The sequence below is a fragment of the Stegodyphus dumicola genome, chromosome 11 (assembly GCF_044657685.1).
Source record: "Stegodyphus dumicola isolate Sdum_Otavi_A_Nest chromosome 11, ASM4465768v1".
Lineage (NCBI taxonomy): Eukaryota > Metazoa > Arthropoda > Arachnida > Araneae > Eresidae > Stegodyphus > Stegodyphus dumicola.
The window spans coordinates 146,277,142-146,303,796 of NC_140778.1; the positions used below are offsets into that span (position 1 = coordinate 146,277,142).

Genomic DNA, 26,655 nt, shown 5'->3' on the forward strand with positions numbered 1-26,655 from the left:
AAGTTATCGATTATAAAAAGTGCATGAAATAATCATTGTAATCTACCACTATTCTAAAATGTAGAAACTAAAAATAATTAAATACATTAACATATGATGGAAAGAAATGGTGTTAAAAATCATCAGCATTACTAGTAAATACCATAATTATTGCACTTTTAATTGCTTACTATTTAAAAAACACAAATATTTTTTTATTAATTGGAAATTTTAGTTCTGTTACCTTCCTTTTGATATTTACACTTTCAAACACTACTAGTTCATGTTTTATCTTAAATAGTGCTGTCATGTATGTTGTTTATTAGGTTATTATTTCATTTTAGATATGAATATGGGAAGTTATTAGATTTAGGTATATTTTTATCACATTTATTAACTACTTTATGCTGTCTTTCATTTGCTATCTTGGAGATATAGAAATTAATGTTATATTTTTTATTGTGAAACGCGAATAAATTTATTTACGCTTGAGTTCAGGTAAAATACTAATTATGTTACCTTAAGAACCGCTTCCTAATTTATCATGACAGGGGCAATTTTCAACGTCTCTGAGATTTAACAGAAATAAATGTGATAATGCTGTTATCAGAAACACTCTTTTTGTTTTACCCACATATACATCTTTACTTTTATTTATGTCTAATTGAGTTTTATTTACTTAAAACCTACTATTATATATTTATAATAACCACTTTCATAATTACTTCCACTTAAGGGGGAAAAATGCTGAAATTTTAAATAATTGTAACTTAGAATTTAAGTTATTTAAAAAATATAGTTTAAAGTACTGAAAATAATTAAGGTTATTATTAATTATGCATATTTAGTCTAAAGAGAAATTTAAAAACTTTAAAGTACTGAAAATAATTAAGGCTATTATTAATTATGCATACTTAGTCTAAAGAGAAAAAATTGTATCAAGTTCTGGTTTTAAGGAAATGATAAAATATTTAAACTTTAGAAAAATACAAGGAATACAAAAATTTAAAAAAGAAGAAAGATATATTAATTATTAAGCTTATTTTTCTGCATAAATCAATATTTAACACAAGGACATAATAATGACATTTTCACAATTGCAAAAAGGTGGAATTTTGCGAACATTTAGGTGTCTTCAAGACATCATGATACGATGCTTTCACAACCGAAATATCGCCTGCGAAAGACACAATAATGATGTCTATGCGACAAAAACCTAACCTGCAAAGACATAATAAAGTCTTTGCAATGGTTGCAAAAACAGTGGATGTTCACGAACATCTAGGCGTCTTAAAGACAGCATATTGCAACGTTTTTGCAATGACATCCGCGATGAGTTTGCAACGTCATTACGACGTTGCTGTGCTACTTGGGATGCAGTCTGCTGGTGATGCCCTTTCAAGAGTAATTTTTAAGAGTACTTCTACATCAGCAGTATTTGGGGAATTTTTTATAGTACTTGTTCTCTGTAACTGCTTTGCCTAATGGAAGAAATATAACAAAAACTCCATTAGATGAAATCCACTAGATGATCCCATAAAATCTCCATTAGATGAAAGGAAGCTCTTGCCATGAATACTGTAATTTCATTTCTTCATTTTTTGCTTCTATTTTATCGTATGTTCTTGTACAGGATCTACTTTTTATTGCATCTTTTTCGCTTTAATTTTTTTAATTCAACCTATGAGAAGAATATTATTACTATGACTCAATTTAAAAATAGTTCCTTTTTATGGCAAATGAAGAAATGGCAGCAGAAACATGGTCTACTCAGTTACTACCTGTCAAACAATGCAGCACCCATCACAGCTAAAACATGAATACAAATTCAAATGAAGGGTCTGAATGTTGACAAATTTCTCAGCAATATCATTACTTACAATCTTTGTATCATTTCCCACTAAAGCATGCATGGTGTCTTCATTTCTGACAAAGCATTATTCAAAGCAAGGTTTAAAATCCAAGCCATCATTTAAAATCCTCCAAACCGATTTTTTAATAAGAGCAGTAGCACATTCCAAATATATGTGTCTCAAAATTTTTATTGCATTTTAACACTCACTCCTTTGGAAAACATATATAACATAAAATGATGCAAATGTAGTTTTTCATACCATCCGTTCACATGCAAATTGATTTCCCTCAATAATATCTGCCTATAATATAAGCAACTAGGCCCATCTAGGCAAGACTGTATCATATGGCACCAGTGATACAGTGTGGCTATGTTTCTGCCATGTATGAAAACCGAGCCATAAAATTTTACATCCAACATTTTGATGAAATAATATAACCACAAGAGCTTACTAGATCAGCTTAATTCTTCTTGGAATTCAACATGCAATATTAACCTAGCGGCACTTAATGCAGTAAATACAAACAAGGGAATTTACACTGAGTGTATCAATACCTGAGACCATTTCTCTCAATTTAAACATCATAAATAATAAACTTGAGTTATAAATAAAACAGAACATAAAGAAATAGCTTTATTTCATAATTAAATATGCTACTTACTTTTAGCTTATGCAAATTTTCACTGACAGCATGTTGAGGTTACAGAGTTCTTTTTTTCGGGGGGGGGGGGGGGGGCAAATTCACACTTTGTTTTTTTAACTAGGACACAATACATAATTTTTAGAAGTTTTTTATGCTTTACATTAAGTGGTTCATTAATATTGAAATCCAATTTGTTTCACTTCTTGGATACTTTGTTTGGTTTTTCTTTTCACTGTGTTCTAAATGATTCGGTTTGTTTCCAGAAACAAGAGTCTGCTTTGAAATTCTGTTTTAAATGATTTAGTAATTTTCCCTTAACCAACAAAATATTCATTTTAAACACTAATGGTTCACCTCTGTTACAGTATTTGTGTCATTTTCTGCAGAAAAACTGTGAACACTTCCAATACATAAAATTAAAAAAAAAAAAAAAAAAAAATCTGAAAGATTCAACATTTTATATAAAGCCCAAAGGGGCTTTTTAAAACATTTTTGTTGTTACCTTTATTTATTAAATATCATTTTTTCGCACTTAAACCATAAAATTCAATTCAACAGCAATATCACAAAATAATTTAAAAAGAGCAGATCTTTAGAATTTACAATACACGGTCTAGCATGCTTGATTTGGGGGGGGGTACAGTGTTGCCATTGCTCGCTATGAAATCGTTGCATTTGTTAATAAAACATTTTCTAAAGTTTTTTAAAATATGAAATAGATAATGAAACAAATTCGAAATTACAGCTTGCAGATGCCTATATTCAAGTGGAAGATTATGGTATTCAGAATTTGACGTTTCTAGGTACCCCTTTTTAATCACAATGCAAGAAACATACATACATTTATGCAGATTTTTCATTATTTAATTTCTTTAAATATAATGTGGGCCTCTAACATTTGGTGGCAACAATTTGAAAAGTGATACACCGTTTATACTGATTCGATGCAAAGTGCCAAAACGAAATTAATTTCCCTTCTGAGCTAATGCCCTTTGGGCTAATAACATAGGAATTCACATGGCTATGACATATCCAAGTGAATCATTTCCAAAACAACTATTTTTAGAAAAGGGTAGCCTCTTTTAAAAAATATGATATTAAAATCAGTTATTAAAAGTTTTAACCTGAGATGAACAAAAGAACTTCACATAAAGAACAAAAGCAAATAGCTCGAGTATCTCATGTCTGGTGCGAGTGCTCATGGCTTAAACACATTTTCATACTAATTAAAATGAACTTAAAAACTAACAAATGAAAATATCTTCTCCTTTTCTGTTGCACAAATAAATTGTCCAATAAAGATTTCTTTGACAGATTATTGACATACAGATACTTCTACGTGCGAACATCTAATGAATTTTATTGACTCATCTGACTATCTTGCAACATAGATTTATGCTATGTGTTTCTTCATATTAATGTTTCTTAATTTACCTGGCTTATTCATATAATCACATGCAGCATTTATCGTTTGTCGCAGTACAACATAACAATATTCCACCATACCTGGTACAGCAATCTCGCAAACTCAGGACTTAATGGCAGATTATTAAATATGCCAGATTATTATATACTGCTATGAAATAATATTTTTCACATTATTGAACTCACAGAGAAAGAGAAAAAAAATTTCAAACATATTTCATGAAGAAATCTTCTTAGGAGATAAACGTATTTACAGTTTAATTATAGTCACAGTTTCTACTTAAAAATAATCATTATTGCAATGCATGAAATCTTTTCAAACATTACCTGCTTTATATATATATCATTCTACTTGAACAAAACAAATCAAAATATATATATAATAATAACACATTGTACAGTATCCAAATATTCCTTATTTTTCCAATATTATACTTTTAATTTTTTCAGCATATGTCAATAATGTATTTTGAGCTTAATCAGGCCCCCCAAGACACGTATCTTGATTGAATATTGTTCTAAAACATTTTAAATAAATGCAGATAAAGAAAGAAATGGCAGCAGTGTTATCTTATGGAAAAAATCTCGCAGAAATGGATGTGAGATTACCAAATTTTTCTGTACCTCAACCATCTCTTTTTTAATGAATCTGAAATTAATATTCTAATGTTTATATCAATAAAAATATCATTTTTCTGATAAATTTTAAACTATTTAACAAAAATATTTAAAAATATAAAATATTTATCTAGAACTGTGGAGAAGAATTTCGTACATTTTAAATTAAATGAAGCAATGGTAAAAGTTTTGCTAGTTTTGTTTGCTACGAATGAAACTTAATCAACACAATGAAATTGAAACACATCATTATTTTTAAATCTTAGTAGTCGCAACATTTAAAAAGAAAAACATTATTTATTCTCAAAATTTATTATCAAAATATTATTTAAAACCTATAATAGTAGATAAGTTTGAGCTTTTTAAGTGAAATAATAGATAATTTAAATTTTGCCCAATACATAGACTGAAAATGCTAAATTAATTTTTACTTAAGGATCAGATAAGAGATAAACTTCTAAAAATGAACAAGTATGTTTGTTTCAAACTAAAATGAAAGAAAAATAAAGACTTCTCAGTAGAAGTGAAATGAGTAATAATAACATTTAATCCATAACAAAAGCCTTGATTCTGGGAGTGATAATGAAGCAATGGCAGGCAAAAACAACCTGCAATTACTGCGATACCTACAATACTGCAATATCTACATTAATATTTCATTAAATGCAAGTTTACCATGTATGTTAGCTCATTTGTGATTTTAACATGGTTCTCGATTTGAAGCAGAAAATGGTTATCAAATTCTGCATAGAACATACGAAACAAAGATGCTTAAAATGCTTCAGTAGTTATATAGCAAAAAGCATATGCTAACCAAGGTCCAGATTCTTGAAAAACACAGAAAGCGAGACAAGTCAGCAGCATGGTTGAAAGCATGGATAATGTTTTCTTTATCGGACATTTACAAAATTATGCACAGTGAAATCATTTCACAAAATATCAATATGAAATTTCATTCTAAACATTTGATAAAAGATAATGGGGTAAGTAAGCCAAACTGTGACAAGAAAGCAGCTAGCAATGAAGGTACTCAGGAATCACTCTTTGTATCTCCTTTGAAAAGACACTCTACAATCTGAAATGCATGGATAAAATGCATATCAGCATTTAAATAGCATCACTTGGAGTCATTTGGAATCCCCATGCAAACTGACGATTATTGCCAGCAGACCATTTTTGCCTACTGGTCAACAGTTCTGTATACCACTTCAACAGGCCATTTCAGGATACACATATTCCAATTACAAAATCTGCTTATTTTGACCCCCTATGTTCCTTTGTATAATTTTTCCAGATCACCCTACACACCCATAAAACTGTAACTAACAGTGAAAAGAGCAATATTGTATTAATAATAAGAAAAAATTAAAAAAATTCCAAAATCAGAATAGAGCACAAGTGTTCTATTCTAATTTATGATTAAATATATAACGAGTTAGTTACCTTTTACATCTCTGTGGCTCCTTTTTCTTTCTTTTCCTTTTCTTTTTCTTTCTCCTTTTTGTGCTTTTTCTTTGATTTCAAAAAGGATGGAGCTTTAATGCCACCTTTCTTCTTCTTTTCCTTTTCTTTTTCTCGTTTGGGGGAACCTTCACTTAGATCTTTTGTTGGAGATCCCTAATTTAAAAAATACATATCTCCTCAGAATTTTTAAAATTTTTTCATTGCAAATGAAACGTTTTCTAAGAAAAACATTCCATACATATTTTTTTAATTTATAGTGCCTGTAAATACATTTATAAATTTGAACTTTAGAAATAAGAACTGTATCAGTAGAGCGAATAACAAAAGTGTCCAGTACCATATTATTTTTGAAGGAAAAAACCTAAAGTTGGGAACATTATAGTGCATGATGGATCATAGATTTAGCAATTTAAATTCAAAACTAAACACAAATGGATAGAGGGATGGAGTTTTTCAGATGAAATATTTACCTGCTTACATTATGATGACAATGCTATTTTGGGAGGAAAAAGTTTTAAAAAGTTTAAAAAATTGTTGTCTTATTCCGAGTACGCAGAATTAGTTATCATAGAAAACTAAAGAAAGTTATAGCAAACTAGTAGTCAGATGTGTATCTTCTACAAATGCCATAAAAATGATATAAGCAACACTTTACAGGAACATGAAGCTTGGTTTCACATCAATATAACGTGTCAGCACTCCTAGCTGCAGAAACAAAGAATATTTTATCCACAGAAAAACTGAACTTCATTTGCACCCATCATATTTGTTAGACACACTTTTCATCTTCCCCATAGTGAAAAGTTAAATGCATGGAGCTTACTTTTCTAATGCAGTAGAAGCTATGCCAAAGTCGGTTTTTAATAACAAACTTCAAATCCTTGAAAGAAAGGAACTTTATGAAGCTTGGGATTTTAAAATTTTCATTTATTGGAACAGACTAATATATGCTAATGCAGCTTGTTTACAAAAGTTTGAAAAATGGAGCTTCTGCTTTAGTTAACATTTTATTGATATTAAAATAAAATAAAAATGGTCTTAGTTGCACGCTAAAATTCGTCCTTAAAGTTTCGTTAGGTCAGAGTTTCTTCAGGTGGCCAGCCGTCTCTGCCCACTGGAATATGAATAGATGGCATAATCCAACTTAACTTGCTTATTTTTGTTTGAATTGTCATTAAACAAAGTTTATTTAATCTTTAGTACATTAAATGGTTTTAATTTCAACTGCATCTGCCTTTTATGTAGCATTTTACTGACTAAAGAAGCTCTGAACCATCTATACACACCATTCAAAAATTCGTGAAATTCATTAAGCCAAATGTATTATCAAATTGCTTTCAATCCATTTTGTCAATATTCATATCAAGTTTTTTTTTAAAAATTCTCAAATTAAATTTATTTAAAAATATATGCCATAATCAATTATTTGTCTTAAGACCTTCACAATAATCAGATTAATGTTTCAATGATGACTTACTAAAGGCCTTGAAAAAGAAATAATGTGATATTCATGAAGGAGAAAAATATTATCTTTATCAAATATATAGTGATTGGCTTCAGAATTTAGAGTACAGGCAAAAATATATGAATATAAATTACTCAGATATACTAACTTAACTTCTTCAATAATAAGATAAAAATTATATTATTGAATGAAACTGAGAATACACCTAAGAAATATTCTTAAAATACTTTACCTCTTTACTACTTTGTGAAGTTATGGATACATCACCACTTTCAAGCGACCGCATTTTTTGCCCATTTACTACCTGTGCAGCTATAATGAAAAACGTTAGCCATTAAAAACTGAGCCATTTATGCTACAACAGTAAAAAATAACAATAAAAATATTTAATATTCAAATATATAAAGTACATCCCCTTCAAAAAATGCTCAGCAAGTTTCACATATAACCACAGTAATAGAAATGCATTTTGTTTTAAGGGACAAAATCCCTACAAGATTTTTTTTAATTACTGTTCAATATGTAAACAAATGTAAAATAAATTTAATTTTTGTATTCTTTAAGCAAAAACGTGCAAAACAAATTTAAATGATTTTTAATGAACTTCTGCAATTTGTAAATAAAAGAAATTATTTCTTCTAGCTTTTTGTTTCAAATATAATACCCATACACACTTCTCCCATCTAAAGCAACATAAAATATTAAATATTTCAATAAATAAATATTTAATTTTGTATGTACTTCTAAACACATTCAGTTACATTCTTGAATTCAATAAATTATGGTAATTTTTAATTAGGATAAAGATAATTTAAAATATGTTTTTCATAACTTAAGTATTCAAAAAGACAACAAAAGGTGGATTTCCAATCAAAAAATGTATCATTGGTACATCCATAGGGCAACATCATTTATAACAGTACTCAAATCTGATACTGCACAATTAAATAATAATTTATATAAAAACTGTATATTTAATAAATGTATGGCAAACGGCTGAACGGAAAGGACAGCAAATTCGGCACCAGGCTCAATGTGTTAATGGAAACTGGCTTATGCTTGCACATGGAGGAAACGCGAAAAGATTCATGCAATTAACCTGCTTATTATGATATGAATCCAGTCTGAACTAGCAATGTTCAGTAGTTTTATCCACTCGACCACTGGTGTGCCATACATAATGCTAATACATTTAAAAGTGGACAGACATGATCATCCTTATCATGGCCTGGTGCTGAACTGCAAGGTCAAGCAGCAACTATCATAAAATGTAACAAATACTGTTATCTGCACTAATAAGAATTTATTATGGAAATTTCCATTATTTATTAATAAATCCATGAAAAGAACAAATTCCTGCCTGTCTTTGCTAAACAGACTAATATTTTACACCCATGTCCCAGAACCCACTTTAGAACACCCTATGTTCTAAAGTGAAGAACTAAACGAAAGTAATCAAAATGTGAATAAATAATATTTGCAATCAATAAAGATAAAATAAAACCATAAACATCTAATAACAATACATCATGCAAAATTTTAAATAAAAAAAAGACAGGAAAGAAAACTGCAAGATTACAGAACTAAATTTTATTATTTCAGGTGTTTTTGACTATGGATAAACAAAATAGAAGACAAAAAAGGATTATTTTACAATAAACACAATATGTCTATAACAATAGATATCTGGAGACGTGGCATGTTAGTTCAGCTTACTTCTAACATTTCATCTCTTACAGACAACAGTAACTGAGCCACAACTGCCTCAGTATTAAATAAGCTGGTAAGTGACCCTGGGTGTCAAATCTTAGGAGTCAAGGTCTATGACACAGAAACAACATATTGTACTCTACTGCAAAAGTGGCCAACATGTGGATCTTTTTCTGAGCATACACATTAGTTAGCTGCCACGTAGCCGCAGACACAAATCACTAAGAACAAGTAAAAACTGCATGAAAGAACCAAAATATTAAAATATTTGCAAACTTTGATATTTATATGCGTGTATGACCTGGCTACCTTATTTATACGTAATTTTTGAGACATGACCATTCGGTAACAAAATTAATGTAGTCAGTCAATAATGTTCATAAAACATTTGTGGATTAGAATCAAGAACGATCCCCTGGTACTTTCACAAAAAATGCATTACTATCACAAAAAATGACTAAATAGTTGATGAATTTATGAATTGCCAAAAAATGCTTGTTTGACTATCTTTGAGGCTCGCAGATACTGCTGTACTCATAAATAATAATATAAAGAAGCATTTTATAAGAAACAACAAAATTTATGAGATGAAAATAAAAATCTATATGGTCAATTTTGCATTTTTGAATTAGCAGATGCTATTCAGTATACTCTTCACCAGTGGTGGCCCATAATAAGCACTGTGGAACAGCAGCACCCCCAATTTCCACTTATTATTATTTTTAATATTTAATATAGTCCCTTTAGTCTTTAATTATTTCTTTATACTTTTACAATATACATAATCCCTAAGCTTTATGTCAATAGCCATCCCCACTTTGTGAAAAAGGTACGAAAGTCTTTGGAACTGCGCGCTTCACAGTTCCAGCGATGTGGTGTTTGGCTGTTCTGCGCACGCGCACACAGAAAGCAGCACGCGAGCCGGGGAGAGAGAAGAGCACTGTTGCTCTTGCAGTGCCGAAATTCTGGCATGTTGTTCGAAAAGTGATTTCTTTTTACTCCGCGCGTGTGGTATTCCTCCACAAGGTGGAACTTCATCATACGGACCTATAAACAGAGTTCATAAAAATTTGCAACCTTTTAAAAAATTGCCTTAGTGAAATTCAATCAATATCAAATGCAGAACAACAACAAATGAAACAACTGTTCCTATTGCAAAAGCAATAGGAATTTTAAAATATCTAAATGATGATAATTTCAAGTTTTGGTTAGAGCTTTTTATATCAGATGCCTCTGTTGAAATAATATACAATCAAATGCAATTCAGAGAAATTAGTGTGTTTAAAGTTAACGAATATATAACAAATTCCAAAACTGCTATCTTAGAATTAAGAAACTCAAAAGTACAGTGAGAATTTTCCAAAGACACTGATGGCAGAAGAATAGAAGAAGGAAATATGTGACTTTATACTATGTATTGATATAATGCAGAGATATCTAAATTGTTAAACAAGAAATGCTTCGCTAGTTTTAGGAATGAATATTTTACAGAAGACATAGTACTGACCACTGAAGCATATCCAATGATTGACAAAGAAAAGCTTGAACTAAAAGTATTCTATTAAAGGTCTGATATCCATGAATACTGCAAATTATATGAACTACTGAAATTTATCTTCGAAAATAATCTAGATGATGTTCTTAGTGGAATTACGAAAATGATAAAAATTCTCTTCCCATGGCTACATCAGAGGCAGAACGCTGCTTTTCAACATTGAAAAGAATGAAAACTGTTCTAAGAAACACTAGAATTCAGAAAGACTACATGCGCTTGCATTGCTTTCAATAAAGAAAAATTTTCTCAGTTGTCATCCAGAAATCAAGGAGAAAATTATTGATTGTTTCACGCAAAGTAAAACAAGAAGAATGGATTTCATTTTTAAATGAATAGGCAAAGAGTGAACTGTAAAAATTTTCGTTAAAGTAATTAAGAAATGCTTAATTTTTTATTGTAAGAATTCCTGATGTTTCAAAATAAATTTTCTTTTTATACATGCTTGTTTCCTTTCACACAATTTTAAAACAAAGGTTAAATTTTTTTGGAACAGCACTCCCACTAATTTTAGCCACGAGCCGCCACTGCTCTTCACACATGTTTTCATAGCATTAATTTCAATTTGTTTTTTTTATAGTTTTCAAGTTTCATAGTCAACAATTCATTTAGAAATACAATTTGAAATATCAAGTTGTAAAAATCAATATTGTCATTCTGTTGGTATACATATGGTGATGGACTGTCGCCAATAGCATGATAAAGATTATGAACTGGAAACCCTGCAAAGGAGTTAATTGTGCAAATCACCTATTCTTTACTCTTTCTTTTTCTCACTCCTTCAGGAAAGGGCAGTGATATGACACTCTCTATTAGATAACTTTCTTTTGACATATATATTTGGAATAGAACAAATCTTAATCTATTTTCATGTAAATAAAATGTGTTTCAATTACAATTTCCATTTACAACTTTTTTTTGGGTTACAAGTTAATTAACTATCATCTCGCTTGATGCTGCGTTGGATACAATGTAAGAGAAATCATTTTGCTCTCTACTTTTATTAGTTTGTTGTGAAATTTCGAGGCTACAAAATTTTTTACAACACATTCTTGATTAATTTTGGATTGAAATACCTAAATAAATAAAAATGGCTGAATTCATAAGTCAGGTATAAGCTGTGTTATTAGATACCAAACGATTACATCTTTACAAGAAGTTATTTAATGTTAAAATCAGGCATACAGATAATCAGAAAGTACCAGTCCCCTCATTTCTGATTCAAGAAAATAGTAAAGAAAAACACTTTTACGAAACTAATCGATACAAATGTTGGTTTTAAACCACAAGGCGGTATAAATTTTAGCTTATAAGAATTTGATGCATCAACAATTGAAATTTGTAAAATCCACGAGAAATTGTTTATTGCCAGTGAGAACAGCTTGAAAATAATATTGGTAACTTCTAACCAATCAAGATTTTGAAATCTTACTAAGCAATGTAAACTTTTTACGAAACATTCACCAGTTTATATTATGCAAATATAATAAATTTTAATTAATTCCTCATAAAATGAAAGCATATAAGAATACAAATATAAAACGCTTGCATAAACTTGCAAATAAAAATACTAAAAAAATACAATAATACAATTACTCACATTTTGTCTTAGATAGCCTTTCAGAAAATGTGCGTTTGAAGAAGTTTGGTTTCTTTTCTAAAGGTTCTAAAAACACATGCAATTTGTTGAAATACATCATGCTGTGAGATAAAGCATGCAGAAAATTTAACAAAATAAAACATATTGCACTTTAAAAAGAAAACAAACTGTTATGTCATAAAAATTGGTATATAGATGCAGCTAGTGCTTAATTCCAAAGGCATTCTAATGGTTTATAATAACACAAATATCCAGAAACACATATATGGAACTAAAAATAGATACAGAGGACAAAACTTAAAAAACTAAAAGTTCACAGACCTTCCCCTCTAAAAATTCTTATTCAAATGAAGCAATGAAACGGATCAGATCACGTCCATATCCTCATGGAGGTCATTAGGCATGCAGTAGTAATAAAGAAGAACATTGATACAGTAAAAATGTCAAGCAAGATAGTCAGGTATAGTGATACATGCAAAACATCCTACTGTCTAAGACAGCCCAGAACATTACAATTACATTCCAACAGAAAATGAAAAACTAGATACCCACAACTCTTTTTCAAGTCTGGTTTTAAACCATTCCCAAATCAGTTTTATTGAATACAAGAGTTAACAGAGATCTATACGGCAGCTGTTTCCTTTAGCCAAGTGATTGCTTTTATTGCTTTTCCTGCAGTGCATGAGTCTATTGCAAAAAATCATTTCCTTTTTTACAGTTAAATTAACAACAATGCTCACATTTATGCAAATGCCAAGGGCTGAGGCCTGTAGTGCAGTTTTGGAACTAAAAATAACAGCTACTGAAAACTGATGAACACATCATTGCAGTGTATAAAACAATGGCTAAGCCTTCAAATTTTATGCCAAATGAAATGCCATGACCTTTTGCTGGAGTAAAATGGAAACAGATCACAAGAAATCCCAGTTCAGGCACAAGCACAACTACTCAAACCAGAACAATCAATTTGCATGCATGTAATCTAGTTAAAAATAGAAAGCATTAATAGCTTTGAAAGCTAAAGTAGTTCTTGGTTACTGACATTCTTAATGAAATACATCAGCAAATTTAATGTGGACATCAAAAGACTTTAGCAGTTGTGCAGTACTTAAAAGGAGGTCATAAAAAGTACCTTTAGTTTAGTTTGAATATCCCTAGCAAGAATTTGAGTTTCCTTTAAGGACTTTCCTCAAGGAGTTAATCAATTCCTCTTCAATTTGACTGAAATTCCTCTTCAATTTGGGTTTCCTCAAAACATGCTTCTTAAGGTAGCATGATATTAGCAGGTTTAGTTCCTTAGAAATAAGTGCCGAGGAGTTGTAAATATTTTTCTCATGAAAGAATCTTTTTTTTAGCAATGATATTGTTATACAGTCATGCTAATAAGAAGGACTCCAAATTTGCTATCTCACTTTTGCAAGTCAATAAAAATGTGCAAAATAAATGAATGTGAAAAAAACATTCCTTAAGCATCATCAAAGAAAGTTCTGCTATCATAATTCATGCAACATCATAAGAATAAAACTATACCTTGCTCAGCAATACGGGATGAAAGAGCTCTCTGAACTGCCACATTTTCTGAATCTTTACCTAAAATGAAATGCATGTTTGCATTATCCAATTAACATGCACATTATTTTACGACTTAAGTACACTGTTATTCATAATGAATTCTAAATTAAAAGAATTAAAAATTGTTAAGATTGGTATTACTGCATAGTTAAGATTGTTATTATTACACATTTGGCATTATTTCAAAGGCTCCAATATAAGACAATGTTTCTTTTTTCCTCAGTGCCTTTCTAAAAACCATAAACAATTTAACATTTAAAAACCATTAAATGAACATTTAAAAAATACATTAAAATTAATTAAATTTATCTCTTTATTTTTTTTATCAAAGAAAATACAGTAAAAAGTCTTTAATCCGGACTCGTCGGGACTTCAGCGATTCCGGATTATCGATTTTTCCGGATTATAGATCATCAGTTTAAATCTGATAAGATGGCATACAGAAATTAGAAAATTAAAAATATGAAACCGTAATTTATGAAATAAAAAACAATTATGATCTAAAGGGTATCAAAATTTACAAAAAAAAAAAAAAAAAAAAAAAAAAAGCTTAATATTTATTTGTTTACTTTATTAAACATTTCTTTCAACGTAAATTGTTTAAGTTGCTTCGTTTCATGTGATAATACTTTCTCTTTAATTCTACAAACTGAAATTTCTTGTTCAGTTACAAAGTTCCGCTATTCAAGTCCTATAATTGCTGTGTCGAGAATACCAACTAATTTGTCAATCAAAATTTTTTCATTTTCATTAACCTCTGTGTCACTTTCTTCACTATCAGAAGCGAATTACAATGACGAGGAATTTGATTTAAATCATATAAAAAGGTACGTCAAAGGCGGAGTACATCGAGATGAAATACTACATTTAGTAAGGAATTATAAGCCAAATAAAATAGAAACATTTGCCCTGAAGATAAGGATAGTGCTAAGAGATCAACTTCCAATTCATTGCGTGCTGCGAAGTCCCCCCCCCACCATCACAGAGCAGCGTGAAATTGATGAACAGATTTCGGAATGGTTAGAGAAACAAAGGATATGCCTTTATCCACTTTTTGCAGCAATTTGATGGACATCGAAACATACTTTTGCTTTGTAGATCCTTTGGCAGTTCCAGCATCGGAAATTCTATTTGACATAATCGAAAGTTCAAGTTTACTTTTATAAAATTGCTCTAACAGTCTGCAAAAAATAATAAGCCGGATCCAATTCGAAGATTAAGGAACAATGTAATCTGCAACATTAACTGAAATAGATAATTAGATAATTTTAGCTTAGCTTATACCATCCGCTATACATTAAACACGCATGCGTAAATGTATTACGCGCATGCGTAAAAGTATTTTGCACATGCATAAAAGCCTATGCACATGTGTGAATGCATTATGCGTTGATGCATGTGCAGAAAGTTTGTAGCTTTGAGGTTTTTATACATCATTCCGAATTATGGGTGTCCGGATTAACGACTTTTCACTGTACTTATTTACTTCATTTTAATTGAAGGTATATTGTTTAGATCTTTTAATTATTCTTGTAAAACATCTAGAATATATTAAGTTCATACATGCAAAACTGTCTCACATTCAAGCCAATACAGTTCAACCATTTAATGCACACTAATTAAAATATACCACTGATGTTGAAATGAAGTGATTTATTTATTTATATACATTATAAATATATTACAGCCTCACAATTTTTAACGTGCAATAATAAATCATAGCTTTATTGCAGCTATCTCAGAAGAAGGATAAAGGTGACAGAAGGCTGAAACACATGTGAAAAACAGCTATCAAAGACAAACATTTCAGATGCCATGTGAGAAAGTACTGTCATTTAGTAATTGGAATGTAATGAGCTGCACTGTTTAAAACAGAGATAAAGTTATTGATGAATAACAGCAATTCTCCATGAACAATGATCATAATTTAAATGAGTGTAATAGCATAATTTCAGACATGGCAATGTGCATTTAGTCAAATGGCATCTGAAAGCAGTAATGGCAGTGTGCAAGGCATCTGTACTGTAAAGGAATTTGCTTCAGGACAGTGAGAAGCAAGAATCAGGAAGAAAGTTATCAGCTCAAAGAAGTGCAAGTGCAAAATCTGGTCATGTAGCTAGTCATGAGTATCAGGTAAGCTAAGTTTTCTGCTAAAGGCAGAAGACTCAATGACTCCTTACCTTCTTGCACATAACTATCATTTATCTTCTTTTTAATAAGTGGGTTTTAGAAATTATTACAAATAATCTTACTTTCCTTCAAGACTATCTTGATAATGAATGATGCTGTTTTCAAACAAATCAGTGACTCCTTTTAGTTCTTAGTGGAATGCCATTATTATATTTATTTATGCACAAGCTACTTATTGTATTTATGCACCACATAAATGTTGAGCAAAAGAAGTTTTGCTTTGCATTTAAAGGATGACGAAATTTATATGCAGCTCAATCCATTACACTGGAAATTTTTCAGTCCATATGCCCATTCATTATGTAGGACATTCAATATGAGAGGTTGCCCACCAGCGGCCGAGCAATAAAGCCACTGAACACTGGTATTTCCGTCCAAGGTTCGAATCCCACGAATGGGCTGGCTGCATGGGTGTTTTTGTAGTTTTCCCCATGTGTAACATGTATACGAGCCAGTTTCCCTTAGAAAGTCCTCCACAAAGGCATCCCTCCCCTTAGGCAGATAGCCCTCGAGGCTTTGCCGTAATTAAATAACCTAACCTAAACTTCAATATGAGAGGCATTTATTATGTAGAGCACCACAATATTTCTTTAGTGTCTGATGAACATTATTTACTGGCATTTGTAACATATTTATGATACCAAATTCAAGAAATTACAACTGCATAAAAAATAATACATCCAGATGATATACAGAGGATATTTACACATTTTTAGAATGATTTCAATAAATAATTAAAAAAAGAAAAATGTTTTCGAATAAAATTTTTGGCAATAACTTATTTTGAAATCTGAAATATTGTCTACTACTTTATTTTTCTTTCATAATGTCACACATACACAAGTTGTGGATTGAAGGAAATGCTTTTGGGATTTCTAGAGAAATATGCATATTCCATAATTCAAAAATGAAAATTCCTAATTGCAAAATAAGAACGTTATTGATTTGAAAGGGAAAAGCCATCAATCATCATTCCTACATAGAAAGAAGATCTCAAATGAATACCCGAAAAAGGTACACACTGTTTCTAATGTTAATTTCTAATGCTAAGTTAAATCGTTTGTGGCAACAGAAAAATCTGACAATGCAGAAATCAATTGTGAAGTCTTTAAATACATCTATAGCAATAATAAATAAAATAATAAAGATTTAGACCTTAGAAAATTGGAAAAAAAAAAACATAATGTTCACCAGCTTTTGTGGAGGCATGTAGCTCAACGAAGAATAATTTGTAGAACTCTATATGAAAACTATTTAGCATGAGATAAAATGAAATACAACATGTTCATTGATACAGCATGAAAAAAATGTACAAAACTAGTTCTGCTAATGCAAAACAAAGTTTCAGTGAGGGGTTTATGATTGCCACAGGATTATCTTACCATGGTTAATTAAAAATAAGAAGAGTGGGTGTTGTGACTTTGGTTTCTTGAAAAGAGGTCTTTCTAAGCACAAACCCACAACAGGAAAGTAGTTGAAGAGGAATTGAAATCAAAGTGTCTGTAACGCCCTTTATGAAAAGCCCTTCTAACACAGAAATCACATGCAGATTTCAAGTTCAGGAAAAAGGCTATCAGATCAAACATTTAAAAAAAATACTCTTTACATTTTAAACAGCCGTGGAGTCATTCTAAAAATGTGTGAACACCCTCTGTATTTCCTCAATGATCAAAATAACAGCATCATTCTTGTAAAAAATTATCTAATTCACTCAATATTTTCCCTGTGCATTCAAATTCAACACGTAAGAAAACTAAATAAAGAAATACACAATTTTCTAAAAAAAATTCATATTTTAATCCCTAATTCTAAATTATTTTTTTAAATTATAAAATTTGATTACTCTTGGCAGCATATGGAGAAGCTGGAGAAGGTGGAGGTGATCTTGATTTGGGCGGAGAAGCTTGCTGAGATTTCTGAGGTTGTGCTACTGGTTCCACAAGGAGTGGTTTAATGTCATCTGGAACATCTTCTTCAACTACAAAAATGACCAAAAATTTTCTTATTATATCTTTTATAAATAGCAAAAATAAATAATGAATTTATAAATTTGAAAAATAATATAATATACAAATATATTATATTTTTAAAAATTGTTTTATTTATTTATACTGTTTCATATTTATAATATTATTTTATTTATTGTATAAACCTTATTTATTATATATTAGTTTTATTTATTATATATTTACTATATTATTCTTTATAAAGTTAAAAAATAAATATTATAATGCAGGGCTAAAATTCGAAATATGTCTTAGGTTATGAAAAAGTTCTTTCCTCAACAGACTGTAGGAAAACGTGACAGAATGACACATTTCTATTAATACTTTTATAAATGCTTATTTAGCTGCATTTTATTACACCATTTTATTTTCCAGGCTCTTGTTAGTAATAAAAAATATTAGTTATTTATGATTATTTTTTAATTAAATTGTACTTTACTCTATTATTTATTTTTCATTTACAATGTTGTATCTTTCATAAAGAGCTTTAAATTACACTCTTTCTATCTATATACTTAATGGCCTATATACCTATATGCCTATACGCTTATGCCACCTATATGCTTAAAATAACCATAATATATCACTGTATTACCTTCTGTATTACTTATTCTTATATCCACCACCAATCAATTGTATTTTTATTATATTTCTTTTTGTATCCATTATATCTTTAATATGAATGAAATGTATTTTATACATCACAATGTATTTCAATGACACACAATGTGTTAAATGTTTCAATACATCACAATGTATTAAAATTTTATGTTTCATATAACATAAAATTTTTATTTAAAATAGTTATTTAAAATTTCAGGAGAAAAAATTTATTTACAACACAAAGTTTTACCATTAAATAATTTGTTAGTTTTTAATAATTAAACCTAAGTCTTCTGATTGAAATGACTGTTTGATTTTATACATAAACATTTCAGATTCCAGATATCTTTTCATTACCAAAATTTTGTTTTCAAATTATACTTTTTTATCAAAAATTCCTCAAAGTACCTCAAGGAAATGATAACACTTTCATGTTTTCTGATAATACAGTATTTCACACATAAAACAAAAGTAGATTTATGATGCTGCACAAGCCACAATTGAAAGAAGCCCTGCATTCAAAGCAGACCTCAAATCATTAATTAATTTTCTAAAACAGAAAATATTTTCTGCATCATCTTAATATATCTTTAATTCTCAACACATAGTGGGTGACTTTTTGCAATTAGTATGCAAATTACTTCTCACACCAAATCACACCAAATCAGTTTGGTGTGATTTGGTGTGCTTCATGGTAAAACAACTGTCCATTAAAGGGTCAAAAAATAAAAATGCTTTCTCAAAAAAAAAAAAAAAATTAACAATGTTTTAAAGTGTGATATTTTTCAAACCGCTTTCCTTTTTTCAAGCATACATTGCAAAATTTACACATATACTGCATTACACTGTGTATTTTCTTGATGGAGTGCAGACAACATTGTCATAAAGTACTTTTCTTTTTTCTAGTCCCCACGATGGGTTATAATATATGCTTCCTCGTGTCTACGTAAAATCTCCTTGAAGAACTGTACTTTATTGCTTTTTTTCTAATGCCAGATTTTGATGGTATATAATATACATAGTGTTGTCAGATGCTTACAGCACAAGGTAAATTGCCCTTTTCTGGCTGATACAGTAACATGAATCTCCTGAAAATCCGTAGCCAGATGTTTGGGTGAAGGAGGACGATATGCCTGCAGATCTGTTTTGTGCATCCCATTGTTCCGACAGCATTCCATTGTGTGCTCGCAATGGTGTCTGGGCATCGCAATCGGATTGAACAGGGCTGTGTTTGTATAATATCCCCAGATTAGAGTAGCTTCAGTATGTCATCAGCATGTAGACACAAACTGATTTGGTGTGAGAGTGGTACTGTTTACTGATCAGAAAATATCCAGAAAAGGGACCAAAATGCAGTATCATGGTAAGTATAGCATCAGACCAATTACCACATGCTCCTATATGTGGTTGCAAATGGGACTATGATTGACCAACAATATAGTAATGTTGCTTTACTCCTTCATATTGATTTTTTCCAGGGTGCTTTCAGGAATAAATTTGATATTTTAATGTAGCATATACACTATACTAAGCAGAGCATTTTCTGTATTTATTCTGAGCTGCCTAAAAGACTCTTCCATGACTGGTGAACTGTCTACTAACATACATTCTTCTTCAGAATCATCTGAGTCTGGGCTTGGATCAAAACTGCTTGAAATTCTAGATCAGAAAAAGGTCCAAAGACATGGGATAATTTTGTCATCACTAGAATCATCATTGATAAGCTCATTCTGGCAAATTCTTTAGCATCACATTCTATTTTATCATGGTCCCTTTTTAAGAATACACTGTAAAAAAAAGGTTAGTTAAGTTATTGTAAAAAAAAATCACTCTGTCACCAAAAAACCCATTGATGATTCAGAAGAAATGAGTTTAGTTATTTCCCACACTCTAATAACAGTCTGTGCAAAATGAGTTTAGTTGTTTCCAGATTTTTAACAACAATATGCACAAAATGAGTTTAGTTGTTTCCAGATTTTTAACAACAATATGCACAAAATGAGTTTAGTTGTTTCTCACTAAGATGCATTAAAATAAAGGAACTCTCATTTCCCTAAATTCAAAATTTTATAAATTCTTCTCAGACGTAACTATAACAAATATAAATACTTTTACTAACTTGATTCTCCCCGTTGCTTCCTTTCAACAATTTTTTTGTATTCTTCTAAATCTTCCTCAGTGATATTGTCAAATGGATTCTTGGAATAGGCACTCTTATATACCATTGCATTGTGCTGGAACTCTCGCTGAATAATACCTTTGGATGCAGCACCAACTAAAACAACTTGGTCCCCAGCAGCATTTACCATGGCATCCTAATATAAAATGAAAGGAAAAAAATTAATTCAACCCATTTAACTACTCTAAAAGAGAAATAAAAATTTTACTGTACTGTACAAAGTCTGAAATTTGCACCCGCAAAATCCGGAATGATAAAAAATTTGGATCTCCAAACCAACAGCGACTTTTTTAATATATTTTTTATTTTATTTATTTATTTTTTGTTATGCTTTGCCCAGTGGAAAGTCCAGATCAGTAATCAATAAAATACCTCCATATTGAAGAAACAATCATTTTATTAGCATATTCTTTAGCATAAATATGTTTGAACAATATCTGGCTCCATAGCTGACTTTTTGCCCAGTATACAACACAAACCAAAATATTTTACTTCAAAACATCATTGATTTTACACCTATTGAATAATTTATATCTAAGACGCCAAACTGGAGAATTATTTATTACATTTTGCTTTCATCACCATGTAACTACCAACACACATGACTCATGCAGCTCCAAAAAAAATTTTTTTTTTTAAATATTAGACACTGAACTCATAGTAACCTTTCACGTTGACATAATAATACTTGCTGAACATTACATACTTCAGCTATTAAGCCACGATGTGTTCAGTGTGCTGACATGGAGAAACTTAGCAGAAATTTCTTTCCACATGCAAAAAAAATAGATTTTGTAAATGATACTCATAGGAAAAAAAAAATTAGTGCTGTTTAAATAATTCAGATAAGGCCAGGAATAGTGCTAGAACTACTGCAGCCACATCAAGCCACAGAATTTAGGGGAGCTAAATTTTTAGAATTTAAAGAAATTCAAGCAACAAAATTAAGAGATAATAAAAATCTGTAGAACTTTGAGAAGGCACAATTTTTAGAATTTAAGGTAAATTTAGGAATTTAGGACTCACAGAGACTGCAATGGGCAACACAATGTCCAATGCTAGCCCTGAATAACTCTTAAGTATATGTGGGAATATATTTATTTGGGACCTATATAAGTCTTAAGCATTTGCAGGAAATAGGAAACATAATGAATAATTAAACTAAGCATAATGTAAACAATGTATGAGAAAATACAATGAATAACTAAACTAATATAATTCAGGCTTTGTTAATGAGTCATAGAAGCTAAACAAAATTTAGTAGAACAGCATGTCTTTAGTCCCCAATCTCATGATACATCGCCAATAAAGTATAGCAGAGGTTAGCTAAGCTTTATGATGATAGCTGTTAATTTGAAGGTTTTCAGATATCATAAACAAAGAGCAAAATTTTCTAATTAATGGAATTTATGAAAAAATGTGGAGAAGTGATAATAAATGAAGATGATGTAACAGAAGTTTTCCATTGTGATTACAATACCACAATCATGTTTGACTATCATATGGTTAAATCTATAGAATGGTTCTAAATCCAGAAAATATCACTATCGATTGTGAAGAAAATGACAAAGAGATTATTAAGAACAAAAAATTTCAATTGTCAACTTAGTGAGAATTTTGGACACGGCAATTATATGACTTAAAAATGGAGGTTTGTTAACTAAACAAGAATTTATGTCTATCTCTAGAATTAAAAAGAAAGTATTAGCGACAAAGAAAAAAAAAGAAAAAAAAAAAAAAAAAAACTCAAACACGTTATACTGAAAGAAATATTTAATGAAACAAACAAATACTCAGCATTCTGAGCATTTTCTGTAAATTTTGATTTCCTTAAGATCATAAATGGTTCCTTATGTCATAAACCACTATTTCATATCTTTAGTTATATAACTTCAACATGCCATCTTTCTAGATTTAAACTAATGATCTAATCTTTGAACCAAAATCGCCGAAGTCTCGAGGATTCTGGATCTCGGACTTTCTACTGTATCCTGAAATTACAGTTATAAATTTTGTAAATCTAATTCTAAATTTCACTATACATTTGATAAATTTATTAACTTATATTAATAAAAGCCATAAAATTAAAAGCTTTTTAAATAAACTTTAAAAAAAGACTTATATTAAAAATATATTAAAGTTGATAATATGCTGAAAATATATTTTAATGAATGTGGGAAAGTACAGGCAGAGCTGGATTTAGACTTGATAAAGCCCTAAGCTTTTTGAGATATGGGGCCCTTTATAAGTCTGTTATACTAAATTTATTAAAATTGCAATAACAACCTTGTATTTAGCGTACATATATTAAAACACTCAATCGATTTCGAGGGCAGCTAAAGGTCCCTCCTCATCAGGAGAACAAAATTACTAGAAAAGAGAAAAAGAAAAATAAAGCATTGGCAAAGGAATCTCAGAAACATGTGGTCATTATCAGCACACATGTGGTCGTAACCAGATTTTGAATTAGATTTACACTGGCCACCTACTTTTACTGAGCCAGGCTATCTGATCAAACATATAAAACATAGGCTAAAAAGCAAACAAATCAGTGAAGTCAAAAAATGGGGAGCGAGGGGCAACTGCACCTTCACACGCCAAGTCTGAACCTCGAATATAGGAGAAGCAACCTCTGTAACGGCATTTTATACCCTCCGGTTGTACCAAACGTGAGGAGGCAATGCCATCTATCAGGGAAAATATTAAAGAATTTTAAAGGCATTAGGAATGACTGGATTGGACTTAAAATCATTCACTAAACATGTTAAATTCTAGTGAATATGAAACGCCTCAAGAAAATCCAATTCACCAACGGAAGAAGCCTTTTGGATAATTTTTGCAGAACCAAAGTCAAAATTATGATTAAATTTCCAACTATGATATGCTATTGAAGACTTGTCAATCAAAGTGTAGACTTGTTATCGTAACTTTTAAAATAAATTTTTAAAATATGCTTTTAAAATATCGTAACTTTTAAAATTAGCAGAAGGAATGTTTTTTTCAATTTCAATCACAAGCACCTTGGAAAACACTCCACCCATTTGTTGTGAACAGATGAAAGCATGTCAGTAGTTCTTGCTGGTGTTTTACAGCTGTGAGTTCATATGCAATAAAAATACCAGTACCAGAAATCTTTCCTATTCATTTCAAGTGAACTGCTGCTCTTCACTTTTGACTGAGAGTTTTCCACTATTTCTTCATTGATGATACATAGATTTGACAGTATTAGCATTTTCCCTTAAAGTCCAACTTCTAAGCTTGACTTAGATTAAAATTTCCACTTTGGAACTTCTTTAATTGCTACACCTATACAATTATTGGAAAAATTCCTGGTACCTGCCTGCTTCTCCCTGTTCCGTGATTTTATATAAAAAAATGCTCTTAATGTATTATGCAATGGTTTACTTTATCAAGAAAAGTTATCTTTCTTAGAAAACCAAATTATGGCAAGAAACCTCTCATTACAGTTTACTTATGTTTCTAATAACTATATTTGACTCACAAGTTGTACTACATATTATAACTATTATAACTATTTTGGAATGTTACAGTTTTTTAGTTCAGAATTAAATTTAATGTGAGTATTATGACTTAACAAGAATGAAAAAGTACATAAGTTCATCAACAGATAAAATCTGTTAAAAAAAAATTGCATAATCTTAAAAGATATCAAGTTTTATCTACCTTTCCTTTCAAGACTGAAGTGCACTCTGTTAAAAAAAAAAAAAAAAAAAAAAAAATTTTACTATTCTTCTGAGTTTGGAGGTTGAGCTGAACTGCTTGCCATGAAGACAATGTTTCCTTAGATGTTCAAATAAAAATAAAAACAAGAAAGGTTTAGTTTGGGACTGAGTGACATGCTAGGTATTGATTGTGCATTTGAGTTCAGTAACTGCAGCCATGAATGAAGATGGGCATTTTGATATTTGATCTTATCATGACATACTGTAATCTGCCTGCAATGTGTTTTTGTTTTTCACCGATTAATAATTAATAATAATTTTTGTACTAATTAAAATTCTTATAAATTATACTTTGTACACACAAAAATAATTCTTTGAATTTTATTACTGTGCATTATTGAAATTAAGTCTTTGTTCTTGACAATAAGTCAAACAAGTCATCATTATTGAAATTAAGTCCAGTAAGGCACAAAAGCAATATTTTGCCACAGCAAGATAAGGTACTTCAATATAGAGATGTTAGCCAAAACCTTATAAGAGAATTAAAAAGTGATGATTAATTGTAGAATAATCTGCAAATTTTTTTTTAAGTTCTAATCAATAAATATGCAATTCAATGTTCTAATCAATAAAATTTATTATTTCTTGGTATTAGGGTCATGCTTTCATTTTGTATTAAGGCTAAACAATATTTGCTGATTTTTATATGATAATTTGAGAATTTATTCAATAGAATAATGACAGAAAATATTCAATTAATAGTAATACATTATGACTTTGCCACCTAGATTGGAAAGTGGTTAGTGATGCTAATTGCCTGGGAGAAGGCTCCTATTTGTAAACGTATAGTTTCTGTGTGGCATGGGAGCTCTCCAAAGATATGGTGAGTTGGAAGTCCTCTTGAAAGGTTAGTAGGAGACCTTCTGACCTATCCCCCAGGGTGCCCTTCTTCAAAATGGAAGTAGAACTGAGCAAGGTCAAACTGTCACCAGTATGGTGTTCAAGGTTCTTGCCAACAACAGATGCAATCTTGTACTTCTTGCCATAATAAATTCCTCAGCTTAATTCAGTCAGATAAATGAGAACAGTCATATTAACAACATATGACCTTCCACTCTATATTATTTTTTTATTTAAGGCATTTTTTCAAAATCTGAAATAACCATACAATCAAAACAATTAAAATAAAAATAAGCACCCACGCTTACCTGCATTTTTCGTATTTCTTCCCACGTAACACCTTCTAAAAGATTGGACTGAGGACCAGCTGTTACTTTTGCCTTCATTCTATTTTCTTTCAACTATTCAGAACAAGCAGAATGCATTTGTTTGAAAAACTTCTAGAATCTAGGCATACATTTGGTGAAAATTTATCATAAAGAATAAATGAGTTATAAATTTTATCAAAACTATTTTACACGGCCAAAGCTTTATATTACCCCTCCATGGAAAAAAAAAAATAGTGTATAATAAACCTTAGTCTAATGAAATGAAAACATAAGAAAACAAAAAGACAGACAGAAAGAAGAAAATAAACTTAGTGATAACGAAACATTCATTAAGTCAGCTTTAAAAACAAATTTTGGACCTTTTCTCAAACATATACATACATTAAAATCTTGTTTTACAATACTTTTTATTCAGAATTTAAATACAATAATAGTATTTTTAAATTGTGTCTGATAAATAAAACATGTTTTTTAAAAATAATAATAATAATATTTTTAAATATTTATTAGATGTATTTGAATTCCCTCAAAAACAACAAAATGAAAACTGTTTAATTCACTGAATACACACAAGCATTCAAAATTAATTCACATATCTAATAGGACCCTTTGCAAAAACATCTGAGACATTTTGCAAATCATTACTTCTATTCTTCTTTATCATGCAGAAGACTATGGTTTCAACACACACACACATTTCAATCACCCTCTGTGACGCAACCAGCAAATTCTGGATGGTAAGAGCTAAGTGACCAATGCATTCAGCCATAACTTCTGTTATACACATAAAATAGATTTCTGCTATATACTTCCTCCAGAATTAATTGGAGGGACAGAGAGAAATCCATATAAGAATGAAAAAAAAAGGGTTAGATTAGATT

The 26,655-nt window shown here is 30.2% G+C and overlaps 1 protein-coding gene across 3 annotated transcripts in view; it reads right to left on the minus strand.

Moving 5' to 3' along the window:
* Positions 1–26,655, minus strand: part of LOC118190579 (protein hu-li tai shao-like) — a 152,290-nt gene that overhangs the window by 5,785 nt on the left and 119,850 nt on the right. For 2 of the 3 annotated variants that reach the window (XM_085827293.1, XM_085827291.1), the window contains 7 exons: positions 25,754–25,846; positions 20,803–20,998; positions 17,918–18,052; positions 13,843–13,902; positions 12,313–12,378; positions 7,683–7,762; positions 5,965–6,138 (listed from right to left, as the gene is read on the minus strand). In XM_085827293.1, coding sequence (XP_085683419.1) covers positions 5,968–6,138; positions 7,683–7,762; positions 12,313–12,378; positions 13,843–13,902; positions 17,918–18,052; positions 20,803–20,998; positions 25,754–25,846 — 801 coding nt within the window. In that variant the 3' untranslated portion in view covers positions 5,965–5,967. The remainder of the gene's footprint in view (positions 1–5,964; positions 6,139–7,682; positions 7,763–12,312; positions 12,379–13,842; positions 13,903–17,917; positions 18,053–20,802; positions 20,999–25,753; positions 25,847–26,655) is intronic. The other variant, XM_085827292.1, reaches the window with a different exon arrangement.